Raw genomic sequence first — 14762 nt, forward strand, 5'->3', positions numbered from 1 at the left:
TCCTTCCTTCCTTCCTTCCTTCCTTCCTTCCTTCCTTCCTTCCTTCCTTCCTTCCTTCCTTCTTTCCTTCTTTCCTTCTTTCCTTCTTTTCTCTCTCTCTCTCTGTTTCTTTCTTTCTTTCTTTTGTAATTGCAAAAGCTCATATGGATATAAGGTTGAAGAGAAAGGAGAGCATAACAAAATAAAATCCCACAAACTAACACTGTGAAAAAATAGTTCAAGATTTTTTTCACTTATACCTCACCTCTGCTTAAGTGTATATATTATTTTATTAAACTCCTTTCAGTGGAAGACTGACTTCAAACTACTTCTACCAGAACCAGGTGTTAATATCCTTTGATTTTTTTTTTTTCCTAAAACAATTGGGGTACATTAAATATACTTCTCAGGTCCAGTTTTGCATGACAGATATGTGATGTGCCAATGGTTATATATTATATTCTTCCTCTCAGGCATGTATCTCCTGCAGAGACAGCAGACTACAGAAGCTGACCCTTACTGAGACCATCTTGTCTCTCTGACAAAGATCCTTTTTAACTTCTTACTTACTGGTTACTTCCTGTGATGGATAAAAACTTTAGCTCAGCTTGTGATAATTTCACAGGCCCTGAGCACCCTGACCCTGGAAGCCCCAAGGTCAGAAGTCAAGTCTTGTTCTGAAACATCTGCGTGCTTCATATTAAAGTAGAACAAAAGTGAAGAAATATCCACCAGTGTGACAAGAGAAACAGGCAAAATGGGAATGACACGTTGGTCATCTGTTACCCATGCCACCTCAAGCCATTGACTGAAATGTGATGGAAAAACTCTGCCTGCTAGCTCTCCACGCCTCCTTCAAATAAGTGCTTTGTTTGGGAAATGGTGAGAAGGGTCTCATTTTTTATTTCTGCCTTGTGTTAACTGTATGTATCTGTAGGTGTCCAGGCACCTACACAACATGGCTTCACAAAGTCTAAAAAAATTCTGCTAACATTTCATTTTCGAAAGATAAGGCACATCAGAATAACCTAGGTTGACACACGTCAGCTTAAAATCACAGCTTATGAAAGAGAAGATAGCAGAACAGATTCTTCCTGCTCTGCATGTGTCTGAGGAGCATCAACCATGCAACTGTTAAAAACTGTTAAAAACTGTTAAAAAACTGTTGCCTGGAGTTATGGTCAGTGAAGGAGTTAATCATCTTTACTAATCTGGTCTCTTAAAATTTATTTTTGAGAGAACTTACTAACATGGTAATAAAATACCTGTGGAAAATGATCAGCAGAGCTGGTCTCGAGTTTCAAATCTATACACATTATACTCTTTAGTTTTAAAAATATTTTTCAGGAAACACAGAAAAAATCAAAGCGGCCTTAATTTCAACAAATAGAAAGAGTTAATAAAAATCTAAAATTCTTAAACTAACTGAAGTATTACCTATCTGAATTCTTACACACCTTCCTAGAAGCATTCAAGGCCACGCTGGATGGGGCTTTGAGCAACCTGGTCTCATGGGAGGTGCCCCTGCCTATATAAAGGCTCCTTCCAACACAACCCATTCTATGATTCTCTGAATATTTTGTAGATAGAAGTTTTACATATATATCAGCTAATTTCTGTTTGTATAAAATTAACACACTTCTTGAGAGCAAAACCAGGGCTTTTCTTTTCAAAGTTTTCTTCAGTAAAGCATCTCCTGATTACATCAGTATTTTACAATTTAATGACCACACCTACATTATTTTATACATTTTATAAATTGACCAGGTGAATTCTTTCTGTTTTAGACAAGGTGAAGAAATTTGCCTTGTAGAGATTAGACCAAAAAAACTGACGAAAAAGATGGATCTTCAGCAGTCCTAAAATCAAGGGTAGGAAAGCTTTAGACTGGCCAGAATTCTCCCCAGCTTAAATCACAGCAGGGTTTATCCAGAGCTAACTAAACTGAAGAAAGTCTTTCCACCAGATTCTGTACTCATTTGTGGAAAAACTGCAAAATCATGTAAACCTCCAAATCTCTCCTCACATTCAGCTACATAGAAGAATGTGCATCTATTAATTATGACTTAGCATTAAATTGTTATTTATTCCCAGTCTTGACCTCCAGCCTCTCTAACCACAGACCAGAAACTTGCTGAGTCCTACCTTTACTGCAGAATCTGAAAAAGAAGGATTCAGTGAGCTTTATTTTCCCACAGTTTTTCAGATTAGTGGATACATGGCACCTACTGTCTAACTCAGTAACAGAGGTCTATGCAGTGATCTTCCAGATTCAAAGAAAACCTCATAGACCTGTATGTGAACACTGGTCAAACTGTTCCTAAACTGCTGTTTGAAGAAGATAATAACAAAGAACTTTGAAAATCTGTGGAAGACCTCAGGAAAGAAGGCAATGAAAAAGGCATACTTACCAACTCTACAAATGCAAGTCCTCCATAACTGTGAGCAACAAAAAACACGTTCTCTGCTGCTGACTGGGAAATAAAATGGTCCCAAACATAAATTGCATGTTCTTCCGGAGATCCATTATCCTGCAGAAAAAAATCACATTTGCAACAATTACCTGTTAGCAACTGGCAATTCTGTCTAAAAGTAACATGTTCTCCCATACACTAAAACATATTGTTAAAACAAAATTCAAGCTAATAATACTCTTGTGTCAAAAATGAGCAGATTCATTTGTCCAAATAAAAGAAATCTAAGATTGCAATTTAAATGCAGTAAAACTGTTGTTTTATTGTTACTTATTTTAATAAATACAACGAAAATTATGCATCTGCAAAATTTTGTCTAAATACCATGATGGCAATTCAGCTAAACAGAGGCATTCAAAGAAATTATGAGCCACTGCTCTGGTTTTCATTCTTTTGACAACTCTTTGTCAAATATTTGCTCACTGATGGTTTGTTTAAAGTAGTTAACGCTTAGTCTGATAAAACAAATAAAAACGAGTATGAACAAGATAAATATGATTTCAGACTTTAGAATTTTTTCGTATTATGCTCCAGTGGAAATTTGCCAAAGAGTAACAACTAGGGTATTTGCAACTACTCTTTGAAATGCTGTTTTTATTTGTTTTGAAATGTAGACTGTGAGATAGAGGGCAGATAAACCACGTTTTGACTGCTTACATATTAGCCACTATGTCAGAGTTTCTGGTAGTTGGAGGACTTTTTTTTCTTATTGAACAATAACTAATGGATGTCAGTCAGAGAGCCACTGAAAGCACTGTAATCATTCACACTGATGTTAGTGCACTGTCCTCAAACATGTGGGGATGTGCAGTGCTATCTCTACCTTTGAGACGATCAGAAAGCCTATTAGTCCTCTGTATTTTACTTCTTTATCAGGCTGTCTGTGGCATCACTTCAAATTTGTCTAGTCTCAGGTGGCATGAGTTTGATGCTCAGTTACTTCCTGCCTCCCACCAGGATTTCACACCTCTGCAGCACAACATTACAGACATATTCCAGCTCCAGAGCTTTTATGCCAGTAAGAGCTGCTCAGTGAAGGTCATGTAATTTCCTAATATTTGCATCCCTTTGCTCTTCTCCACCAGTGCCTTCATATCACTAGAAGACACTGACAGATCATATAAGCCCCATTTCCTTGGGGAAAATAGAGTACAAACGAGCAAAAGCCACTGGAATTAAAGTGATAATTACACTGTATGAACAACTGTAACTTTATAAAGAACGCTGAAGTCATAGTCTCATTCTAAAATACAATTTTGGAAATTTAAATCTCTTACGGTTGTTGAACATGAGTGAGAAGACAGACAACTAAATAACTTGGTGGATTATGGCTTTTACTTCTATTTTCATGCCTAGTTTACTATCCTAAATAAGAATGAGATAGTTACAAATACTCGTCGAGCTGGACCAAAAGCGTTACAAAAAGTCATGTGCTTAATTTTTTTTCTAAGTTTGAAGAGATTACAACTTTACAATCATATTTGCCAAAAAGCAGTAAAGATATTCAATTTAATTCTGGACAGATTCTTCACTTGACTATAACAGAGTTTCAAATAAATTTGTGTTAACTACCATAAGCCACCTCAACACAAGAAAAGGCTTATTTTCTTTCAACCAGAGTTTGAAATTTGATTGTAAAGATAGAAGAAGGAGGTAAAGACCCCTCCTTTCATGAATAAAGAGGTACGTTTTTTAAAAGAAATTTCATATGGAAGATATGATTAGCAGGCTAGTTAGTAAGATAAAGCCAAAGAAAACCTCATATGTTTCTTAAGGAAAAGGGATATATTCTAAATATGATACATAAGGAAAAGGCACATTAGAACATAGGGAGAATTTCTAAATGACCAGTTTAAACTAGAATTTTTTTACTTTAAGTAAATTTGCGAAACATATTTGTTTTTTTTTTTTTTAATAATAATGTTACAATGAATTCCTGTAACAGGAATTTTTGTGTGGGTATAAAACCGTGGTTTAATACTCTAAGTAAAATATAAGGCTATTTGTGGTTAACTTTGTGTTTTCAAACATTCTGTAATTATTATTCTCTGTGCTGCCATCAGGAGAAGCACACCATTTCAGGATTTCCACAAGACTAAGACAGCAGCAAGAAGCTTCTAAAGGATTCTAAAACTCAGCCTGAAAAACCTGCATCAATTAAAGCATAACCAGTGGTCAAGTAAACCAGATCATTAACTGCACGGCTTCACAGTCCAGTACAAAGAACTTTATAAAAACAAAAAGAAATGAACTGGAATTAGTTACTTACAGACTGTAACTACACATTCCATTGTTACTGGTAGAAAAAAAAAAAAAGGCAGGATAAGCTGTACTGCTATACTCACTATGCCACATGGTAAGGGGCAGAAATATGTGAAAGATGGAGTTTGGAGGAGCAGTATATGTTTAAAAGTAAAGCCCTTTCTTCATGGCATCTGCTTTTTTTTTTTTTTTCCTCATAGCAAGCCACTACTTTAAACAAGTTGGGTGGAGAATAAACCAGTGCCGTGTCCATACAAGAAACATCTGGCCATGTAAGTGGGCACAGCAGACTGTGGGGTACTGCAAGTCTCCTTAGGATACTAAATTGCTTTCTATCCATTAGGACCTGAGGATTAAATATATCTGCCTGGCCTCAGTTAAATTATGATGCTGAATACTGCAGTTTCAATATGGAGGTGACAGTTTCAGGCAGCTGTTGCTTTCCTTCTTTTCATTGCAGCTAAATACAATGCACTTATATACCACCTTAAATAATTTCAGAAATTTAGGGTCTCTTGGCCGTGCTTTGCATAATTATCTATATGATTGTACAAAAGAAATGAAGAAATCATATTATGTGACTCAAAAGGCTGATGAGCCTTAATGCATTCTCATTTGTAAAACAGATTGAGGTGGAAAAGCGCTAGGAGAGCTGAACATGGATTTCCAGCTGCTAGAAGTCAGTTATCTGCAACCAGTAATTCTATGTCTGAATAACTAGTTTGATTTTTTGGAGCTCTGCTCAGCGTCATGGCTGAGGGTCTTCAACACCCCAGATATATACAAGAAGATATAAAAGTAAAAAATATTAAGAACCTTATTAGAAAAAGGCCTCTGTATGATACATAACCAGTGCAAAGTAACCTTAAAACACACAGCTGTCAGGCTGCTGCAGTTCTGATGCTGTGATTCTGGTCCTGCACCTGGGCTTGCTCAGGTGGTGAATGGAACATGGGAGGCATAAGCTTTGCACATCATGAAAAATCTTACGTGGCTCCATTTTAAATGGAATATTATCAGATAAGATTTACCCTTTAATTCACTAATAAATGAAAAGATGTCCATGTCTTTTTCTTAATAACTATTATATTTCAATCCCTTTTACTGCTAAGATTAGAATGAATATACCTCATTTACTACTGGTGACTACCAACATTATGGAGACTATTAGATATTGAACACCTGTCACACATGCACACAGCAGAATCCACTGAAAATTACCTCAGAGATAAAAGGAGTTAAAATCACTTAAGAGCAGTATTGCCAAGGTATTTCAGATTGCTTACATTATATTTATTCCTATTCTTGAAGGCTAGAGGAGGAATATGTTTCTGAAACTAGCTGTAATATGGTGCCCATAAAAATAATACAGAATGCAAGTAGCCACATAGTCCTGGTCCAGTTAATGATCAGATTACTTAAAAAGATGTGCTTACCACATGGATATATTCCTTTTCAATGAGAAATGATCATCAAGCCTTTGCAAATAGAGTAAAAATTTGTTTCATGTGGTAGAAATGAGTATTCACAAACACTTCCTTAAGAACAGATGCCTTTTTCTAGTGATAAAAGGCCTTTTTAATTTTCGCAGTATTTTTAAACACTGTCTATTAACTATGTATAGAAAAGTCTTCACTTCTTAAACCAAATAGCTATCACTCAAAAAATGATCATAAATGGCTAATATGGAGCTTTTCATTTTAATATCAAAAGTTTAATCAAATAGTTTACTAGCACAGTCTACAAAAATAATATGACACTGATTAATAAATTAATGTTCCTCATCTATACGAAGCCATTTAATATCCCAGGGCCAGAACCTCTTCCATAGCTGCAAGCTGCCTGAAGCAACAGATGGAGGCAGGGAGGAAGCTGTGCTCCCTGGAGCTCTGGCAGGGTGAGCAGAGCCCTGGGCTGCTCCGACCTGCACAGCTGGGCTGGCTCACAGGGACCTGGGCATGCTGGCATTCCCCCATTCCTCCCTTGCCCCGTATACAGAGCTGCCAACGATGGTTTGCTGGTGAAGGGCAGTGGAAGAGCCCTGCCCTTTAGTCCGCATATAAATACTCTCTGCTTTGGGCTTCTTGTCTTCTGAGGTTTTTCTTTGTTGCCTTTGTGTTCTTTTTTGGCTGGCTGTCTCTCGTTTCTGTTCAGTAACTCATCCCTATTTTGTCTTGGAGCTTACAAAATGCTAACAGAAACACTCTTTTATACCATCCTGCTCCTAATCTCATTTCAAAAAGAGGTTTTGCTTGGCAAAAAACAGACTTGCACCTTTAAAATTTTCCCTGTAATAGTTTAGGAGCTGTGAAACAAAACAAATGATTGTGGGTAAATTCTCTCGCAATTCACTGTGCAAAGAAGCAGAGAGAGAGAATGCATATTTCGGGTTGTCATTTTTCCCAATATTGCTAGTGCTGAGTTGAAAGGTATATAACATTTTAATGGCTAGAGCCATTAGGAGTACACTGATAAGCACTGTGCATACAGTGAATACAGTGTTATGTTATGTTGCTTTCAAAAACAGGTTGAATTTACTAATATAATATCACAGTCATTAATTGTTAAATACCAAGCTGAAGTGATGCAGCAACCCAAGCCTTATCAACTATGCCAGATTCTAACACCTAGACATTGCAAGGTTTGCAGTTATGATGGACTACCTGAGTTGATAACACATGGAATTATCTAAACAACATTTGCATATTTGGGTAATTATTTCCTAAGGTTAATTAGCTCCTGCAAAGCAGCTTGGCCTTTGAGACTGCTTACTGTGACAGGTTCACATATTTCCTGTTTCAATGCCAAAATTTACAGTTTTTTTTTTTTTCTTTTTTTTCTTTTCCTCTTTTAAATAACCTGTTGCTGGAAAGTTGCAAATGGGGCAGGAGCTTAAGGGCCTGAAACACTATTTACTTTATTAAGGTAAGACAGCTCGGATCCCTTCCTCCACTTCAGATTCATCTCAACTCCAAAAAATTGAATCATGAAAATCAAATTTGTTCTAATCTCAGGCAACAGCTCTCTGAAAAGTCATTGTTTTTTTAAACTAACGATTTGGAATCACATTTTTTCAATAAGTAGAAAGGGAAATGCATACGCATAGGGAAATATGCCATACAACTGAATAGCTTTTCAACAATTTACTTGAAGGTGGCTTCTATAATTACCAATTATCATAGCAAAACAAATCCTTCTAGATGAGCTACTGTAAACAAGTATGGTACATGTGTTAAATATGGGAGAACAGAACTGCACACTAGGTTTCAAGCATAGATAAGAGGAAAGCTCAGATTTCCTGTTTCCAGATCTTGTGCAATTGATCATTCCCTACAAGCAGGACTTTTGTAACTGTACACAGCTCTTCTTGCTGCTCTGGTGAGACTTTGGGCAGAGAAACTTTAGCATGCGCTCCACACTTCTGAAAATCACCGAAATAAAAATTATATATAATGTAAACATAACCATATAAAAATATAGCCCAGAAAAGTAGCAGTTTGTCACTGAAACCATACAGTATGAAATGTGTTTTCAGTGGTGACTGGCTAACACTGATATTTTTTGTACAATGAAAGACCAATTTTCTGTACAAGAAGACTCTGTTCTCTTAAAAGAAAATCATACGTTTGTAGCTCTGAAATGAACAGCTAAGAAATATAGCATGTTCCCTGCTGGTAAACAATTCTTCATTATCATAACCAGACTCACACCAGCATCAATTTTGCAGTGTTCTTTGACAGTGGATCCCAGAAAAGTTATATGGATGTCACTGCAAACATTCTTTGACTAGAAATTAAAACTTACAAAACCATATATATATAGCTTGCTCTGAAAGTAATGCCTCCATTTTATTTCCATGGAACTACAACAGATACAAAGAGCACAAAATCACCACTTGATAGAGCAAATACTCAGCTGCAGAACACTATTTTTCAACGCTGTCATCACCATTAGCTATGCATTTTCACCAGTGATGAACAAGAGCCTGTATGCCACACTTGTAGCAATCTGTTGCTGTTGCCAAGGCTGAAACGCACCACCCACCACCTCACTCTGCTCTCACCCACTGTTTGGTCTCCAGAAACTTTCATAAGGCACTGATGAATGTCAGTGGGTTCCATTTTTTTCTGCATGGAGGAATTCAGTGACACACCTTTGCTTCATCCACACTTCCATGTCAGATGCCATTCTGTCAGACTGACCCTCTGCTGCCATCTGTCACACAGCAACAACATGTAATGGGATACTGGTGGGAAGGTTCCACCTCTACTGCCGTACCACCAACATCTGCCTGTGACATCAAGGACCAACATAATAAAATGCAATGCACTGCTTTTGGAGCAGCCCTTGAATATATATGCACATGTAAATGTGTATACACACATACAGACATATGTATGTATATGCATGCACAATGCAAAGATGGCAAATATTGAAATTAATAGGAAGGATTCTAACTCACTTTACTGCCCAGATACAATTTTTGTAGTTCTAGTCTAATCAGGTACCCAGATAAGTCAGGAGGAACACTGCCATTTGCTTTAATACTAACCGAGTTAAAAACAATGCTTAAGTCTTTTAAAGAACTCAGTAATAATCCATAACTATACATGTTAGGCTTGACTAAGAATATCTGCTTCTTCCTGTCTTCACATTCTCCCTCACAGTCCTGATGTTCTACTGCACCATCACCTGTTTTGCTGCAGCCCTACTCCAACAGTTCCCTTCTTGGCTGAGGGAACTAGGATTGTTCAGCTGCAGGAGGCTCAGTGGAGGTCATTATAGCTCTCTACATGTCCCTGAAAGGAGGTTGTGGTGAGTTGGGGGTTGGACTTTTCTCCTGTGTAACCAGCAATAGGACTAGGGGGAATGGCCTCAAATTGCACCAGGGGAGGTTTAGGTTAGGTAGCAGGAAAAATTTCTTCTCTGAAAAAGCGATCAGGCACTGAAATGGGATGCCCAGGGAGGTGGTAGAGTCACTGTTGCTGGAGGTGTTCAAGAAATGTTTAGATGTTGTAATAAAGAACATGGTTTAGTGGGGAGATATTGGTAGTAGGTGGACAGTTGGACTGGATGATCTTGGAGGTCTCTTCCAACCTTGGTGATTCTATGATTCTGTGAAAGGATCACTGCTGGAAAAGAGACTTGAAGTGCAAGAAATCTGGAACCAAAAACCCAGCCAGCACATGATTTGTTCCCCAGAAACAGCAGCTATGGAGAAGACAAATGTAGGAAAAAAAAACAGAAACCAAAAGCAAGAAAAAAGTGGAAGATCTCATTGTTCTCCTGCAAGACTGCTGCAGAGAAGACTACTGTAAAGGGTATATTTCAGGTCATTAAAAAAAAAACTGAACCCTGAAGGAATTCCAGTGCGTCCTACCTGCTAAAAATTCTTTTCTACCTTTTTAGTCACAAAGTTGAAAGAATTCTTACACAGGTATTTCAGAAGTGCTTCCTATGAGATGCATGATTTGAGGATAAAAGCAGACATTATATTAATTACTTATGGAATGGCTAACATTAATCTGTATACCACAGAAATACACACACACACAGATATGGGTTGGTTCTTGCAGTACTCATAAATGATTGGATTGTCAAGAAGGACAGCAAGCCCTTCCAAGTTCCTCCTGCACTGGGGCTAGTCCAGCCATATGATGCAAAATGAAAGCAGGCTGCAGCAGACAGGAGATGAAGGTGACAATATCAGGGTAGTCTCAGTGGCAAAGCAGAGGCGACTGGGAGAGAAGGAGCCAGGAGCAGAGACAATGGTAACAAATTGTTACCATCTTGTAACAAATCTTTAGTACAACAATATACCTCTACAATTCAGGTTAGCACGTGCTAATAGCAGAATTTGGAAGAAAAAATAATAAAAATGGAACACTGGGGCAAGGAAGTTGCTGCATCCTGAGCAGAAGGGAGACTGCATGAGAGAAAGAAATGGCCAGGGAGGTTTTATTTTCACACTTTCCACATTAAAATAACAAAATCCAGCACGACTTATCAGTTATGTAGGTGGCAGACTATGTTCATGGCTACCAAAATCTGGTGAAGTTTTAAGGAAACACAGAACGTTATATTTGCAAAGGTTCCACAAAATATGATACAAATGCTTTACTGGTGAAAGGAGTTATTTTATTCAACAACTGCGTTCATATGCATTCAGAAACAGTCACATTGTGTTTTTCCTTATGACCTTAGCAGGGATTAAACCAAGAGCCTTTGGATACAAAAACACAAGCCTCCTCTGCTTATCTCATAGGAATAACTGGGGAAATAAAAAGACTATATTATCTTTTAAGGACAACTTCTAAGAAGGGAGCAAGATATATAGTCTGGCAGGAGGCAGTGGCTGCTTTTGAGAAAGTAGATACCAGGTATCACACTAGTTCAGTCAGGTCAGATATGGAACTGTAGACATAAATAGCATAGCCAAGGTTATTATTTGGTACATACCTTCTGAAAGCAATACGGCAAAGTAACTTACGGTTGAATTTTTCTTATTACAGATCTCAGTCTTATTCTCAGATCTTGAGGTGATTCTGTGTAATTTCTCGCGCCTATTTTCTTTGTGAAGTGGGCTAGTGATGGAAGTGTTCCCAATATTGCTTATGAAGCCTTAATAATAAAGCTATTATGTGCATACAGTCAGCCACAGAAAGGAAGACTAGAAGTCTTATGGACTGCAGTCGAATCCACTTTGTATTAAGTTATAGTATAGTCCCACCCCCAAAACTCAAGACAATTTATCAGCAAAGCAGACAGTCTTGACAGACCCAGTAAATGAGTACATATTGCATGAAGCATCTAATGTCTGGCATATCTAATAGCCAAATAAAAGATGTAAAACAAAAATGTATTTGGCAGAGTAAGAACATATCTAAATTGTTGCCATGAACAAAAGGGGTTCAGAAGCCAGACTAAGAGGAAAGAGTGACACACACACTTTGCTACAACTCAAGACTTAAGATTAGGTTATGTTCTCAGTTCAAAATGACAAGTTTTATCTATTTCAGACTGACAAGGCCTAGCCAGGTATTTCCAATTCAGAAAGGCATCTGGGAAAGGCATCAGGTAAATGGCAAATCCATTGGTTCTGAGAGGAAGGGAAAGCAAGATTATTTTAACAATGAGCTATACATTTATAGAGACAACCTCCCAAAAATCTTTCAAAGCAAAGAGATACATAGCAGGAGGGGTGAAAACAGATGACTGCTTAGATTTCCAGAGGCTGCAGAGTCCACTGGTAGAAACTGGATGAATTGCAGATTATACCCCAGATGTGTCTTTTGTTTCCTATGAAAATGCCAAGATTCACTCTGCTGTCAGCGTAACACCCTCAACAGTTGCAGTGAACAGTAGTGTTTTACTTCAAGCAGGGAAGCTGGCATGCATGTGTCCCAGCCTCATGTGTCTTGCAGTCCACATGTGACAGTCTGTGCTCCTGCTTCCTGTCAGTCAGGAATGGGCTGGCTGAGCAGAAACTAAATTTTAGCTCCAGCCATTGCCCGCATCAGCAGTTAACTTATTTTTTGCATTTTGTGTTTTGGTTCCTCCCCTGGGCCCATGTTCTCCCCAGCTCCCACTGCAATTATAATCCAAGACGACTTCAGACTGTGTCCCACTTTTCTCACTTCAGACATAATCTGGGCTTCCCCTGGTGATGGTGGCCAGGAAGTAAAATTCAGAGCTATATATATATGTGTGTATATATATATGTGAGAATGAAGGGAGTGTAGATCCTAACCTCTGCCCCAGGCAGTAGGAGGGAGCTACTTTTCCTCTTTATATCCATCTTTATTGCACAGAAGAGCAAAGCAGCCAGCTCCAAGGTAGAGAAGAGCTTTCTACAGCTACACATCTAGCTAATATAACTCATGACAAAAAACTGGGAGCCATTTCTAAATTGAAACAAAACAAAACCAAAACTCCTCTCTCCTCCCCTTTGCAGAGCTCTCGTACCACCTCTGAGGAACAAACTGACCTTGGGCATCACATCTCTCTTTCTACCTTCCAGCCACAGCACATGCCTCCAGCCCTCAATTTATAACATTTCAATATACAGACAGTGGTGTGAAGTCACAGACTGAAATCAGCAGAGCCCACAGCTGTTCTTCACTCCAGTGCTGTGGTCTCAGCCACAGCAGAGCATTGCTGACCCTGCAACGCCTCAACCTTCACAGGAGGCCGGCAGGGTGCTGCCATGTCAAGGCCTCACAAGTGTAACCAGAATGTATACGAGTTTTTAGAAGACCCTGCTGCAGGTGAAACGACACTGATTTGCATGTAAACAGAACATCAAACACAGCAAGTTTGGCTGAAAATCGGTATAGAAAGAAGCAGAGAGGAGCCTGCTACAAAGAGATATAGAGGGTTCTCTGCAGGCAGGCCGGGGAGTGCCTCTGGCAACTCCTCCTCAGAGAGATGGCCACGCTCTGTGGTGACACAGTAGCACATGACAGGCCACACAGAAGCAGGCCAGCACTCAAATCTCTATCAGCGACCAAGCGTGAAGCTTGGAGGCTGCTCACAATGCACTGTGCAGTCACTGCGCAGCCCATGCAGCGCCATGCAAGGCCCATGAGAGCCCCGCTGACTGGGGCTGGGGATTGGCCTGCACTCCACAGCAGGAGGGCGGTGCCTGCGAATGGAGCTGCAAACGCTGCTCACCTGGAGAAATCTGCAGTGGCTCCACACCACACAGACTTGGTCTCTTTGTACTGTTTTCTGCTGTAAAACTGTTGTGTTCCATTTGTTTTTGAGCACACTTTCCATCTCCTCAGACTTTTGTTACAAAATTCAAGGGATGGAAAACTCTTCCTCCAACCCACTCTCCCCTCAACTTTACAACTCGAAGGGGATTACTGTTTATAAAGTATCTCAGGCTAAATTAATTAAGTCGCAAACGTTATTACAGCAACATCTCCCTGGTTAAAGTATCTGCTTGTCAACCACTGTAAGACAGCTTTGTCAGCCTGTTGTTCCAATTTGGATTTCCCTGTTATTACTTCTGCTGGAGTCTGGCATGTACTGTCATCACCACCCAACTGTCTTCTGGTAAAGTGCAGGAGAGAGAAAAGAAGAAAAATCAGACAAAATCAGGTTCTCAGTGGCTCTGGATTGCCATCTCCAGGATACGTTCAGAGAGTTGTTTTCTTACAGAAGCGTCCTTGGGAGCATCATTGGGAGCTGCCCAAAACCGTAACTGCATAACTGTTTTTTTTTTAATTTTTATTTTATTTTTTTAATGGGCAGTTCTCTCTGGTGGGCTGGGGAGTAAACAGCTAAAAGCCTTCCTTCAAAGCTGATCTTGTCCCTAAATATCTGCAGCTTCTTTATACTGTTTCCAAACTGATAGACATTTTAGGAGTCATCTAAGCCAATTATTTTATCATTAAGACAAGAATGCAGACACAAACATGAAACCTTTCTTTTTTAGTCTGAGGACAAGAACATTGCTGACTCATGGAGAGGAAAGAGGTGCAAGAGAAGAGAATAGGAGGAAGGAGGGAAATGAATCAAAGGAAGTTTGATTTGAGAAAAAATAACTAATAATAATTTCCCTTTTCGCTCTGACTGAATTTCAGATTTTTACAGGGTTTTAAGCAATGGAACTGAGCGTTTGAAGCAGCATCTTTTGTGCTGGCAAATAGCCTGAACACTGTGCACGGGGAAGCTGTCAGACCGGAGGTGTAACAGACCAGCCCCGTCTGCACCTTCGTCTGGAAGCGGCTGACAAATACCTGCACAGCTCGCACAACAGCTCCTGTGCCATGGCTCTGAGCATGTGGACGTACATATCCTGTTTAATTTAAAGGACTATTACAGCAGTTAGGCGAATGAGACTGCAACTGGTGAAAATACCAGAAGACTGGGGCAGCGCATTTCAGTACAATACTGCTTGTACATAGCCCTGCGTTTTACATGCATTGTTTTCCTTTTTTACATCTATTATCTCCTCACACCCATCTTTTTCCCCCCACTTCTATTTAACTTTGCGAATTGAGATTCTGCCCACAACATATTTTTGTCTCACGTAACAAA

General features: G+C 39.1%; 1 protein-coding gene across 9 annotated transcripts in view; it reads right to left on the minus strand.

Moving 5' to 3' along the window:
* The window catches only part of FAM172A (family with sequence similarity 172 member A), a 254889-nt gene that overhangs the window by 95450 nt on the left and 144677 nt on the right, over positions 1-14762 (minus strand). For all 9 annotated transcript variants that reach the window (XM_042823124.1, XM_042823128.1, XM_042823129.1 and 6 more), the window contains one exon: positions 2391-2510. In XM_042823124.1, the coding sequence (XP_042679058.1) occupies positions 2391-2510 (120 nt within the window). The remainder of the gene's footprint in view (positions 1-2390; positions 2511-14762) is intronic.

Source organism: Centrocercus urophasianus, unplaced genomic scaffold (genome assembly GCF_019232065.1).
Source record: "Centrocercus urophasianus isolate 14NV4802_14NV808 unplaced genomic scaffold, USGS_Curo_1.0 seq_21, whole genome shotgun sequence".
Taxonomy (NCBI): domain Eukaryota; kingdom Metazoa; phylum Chordata; class Aves; order Galliformes; family Phasianidae; genus Centrocercus; species Centrocercus urophasianus.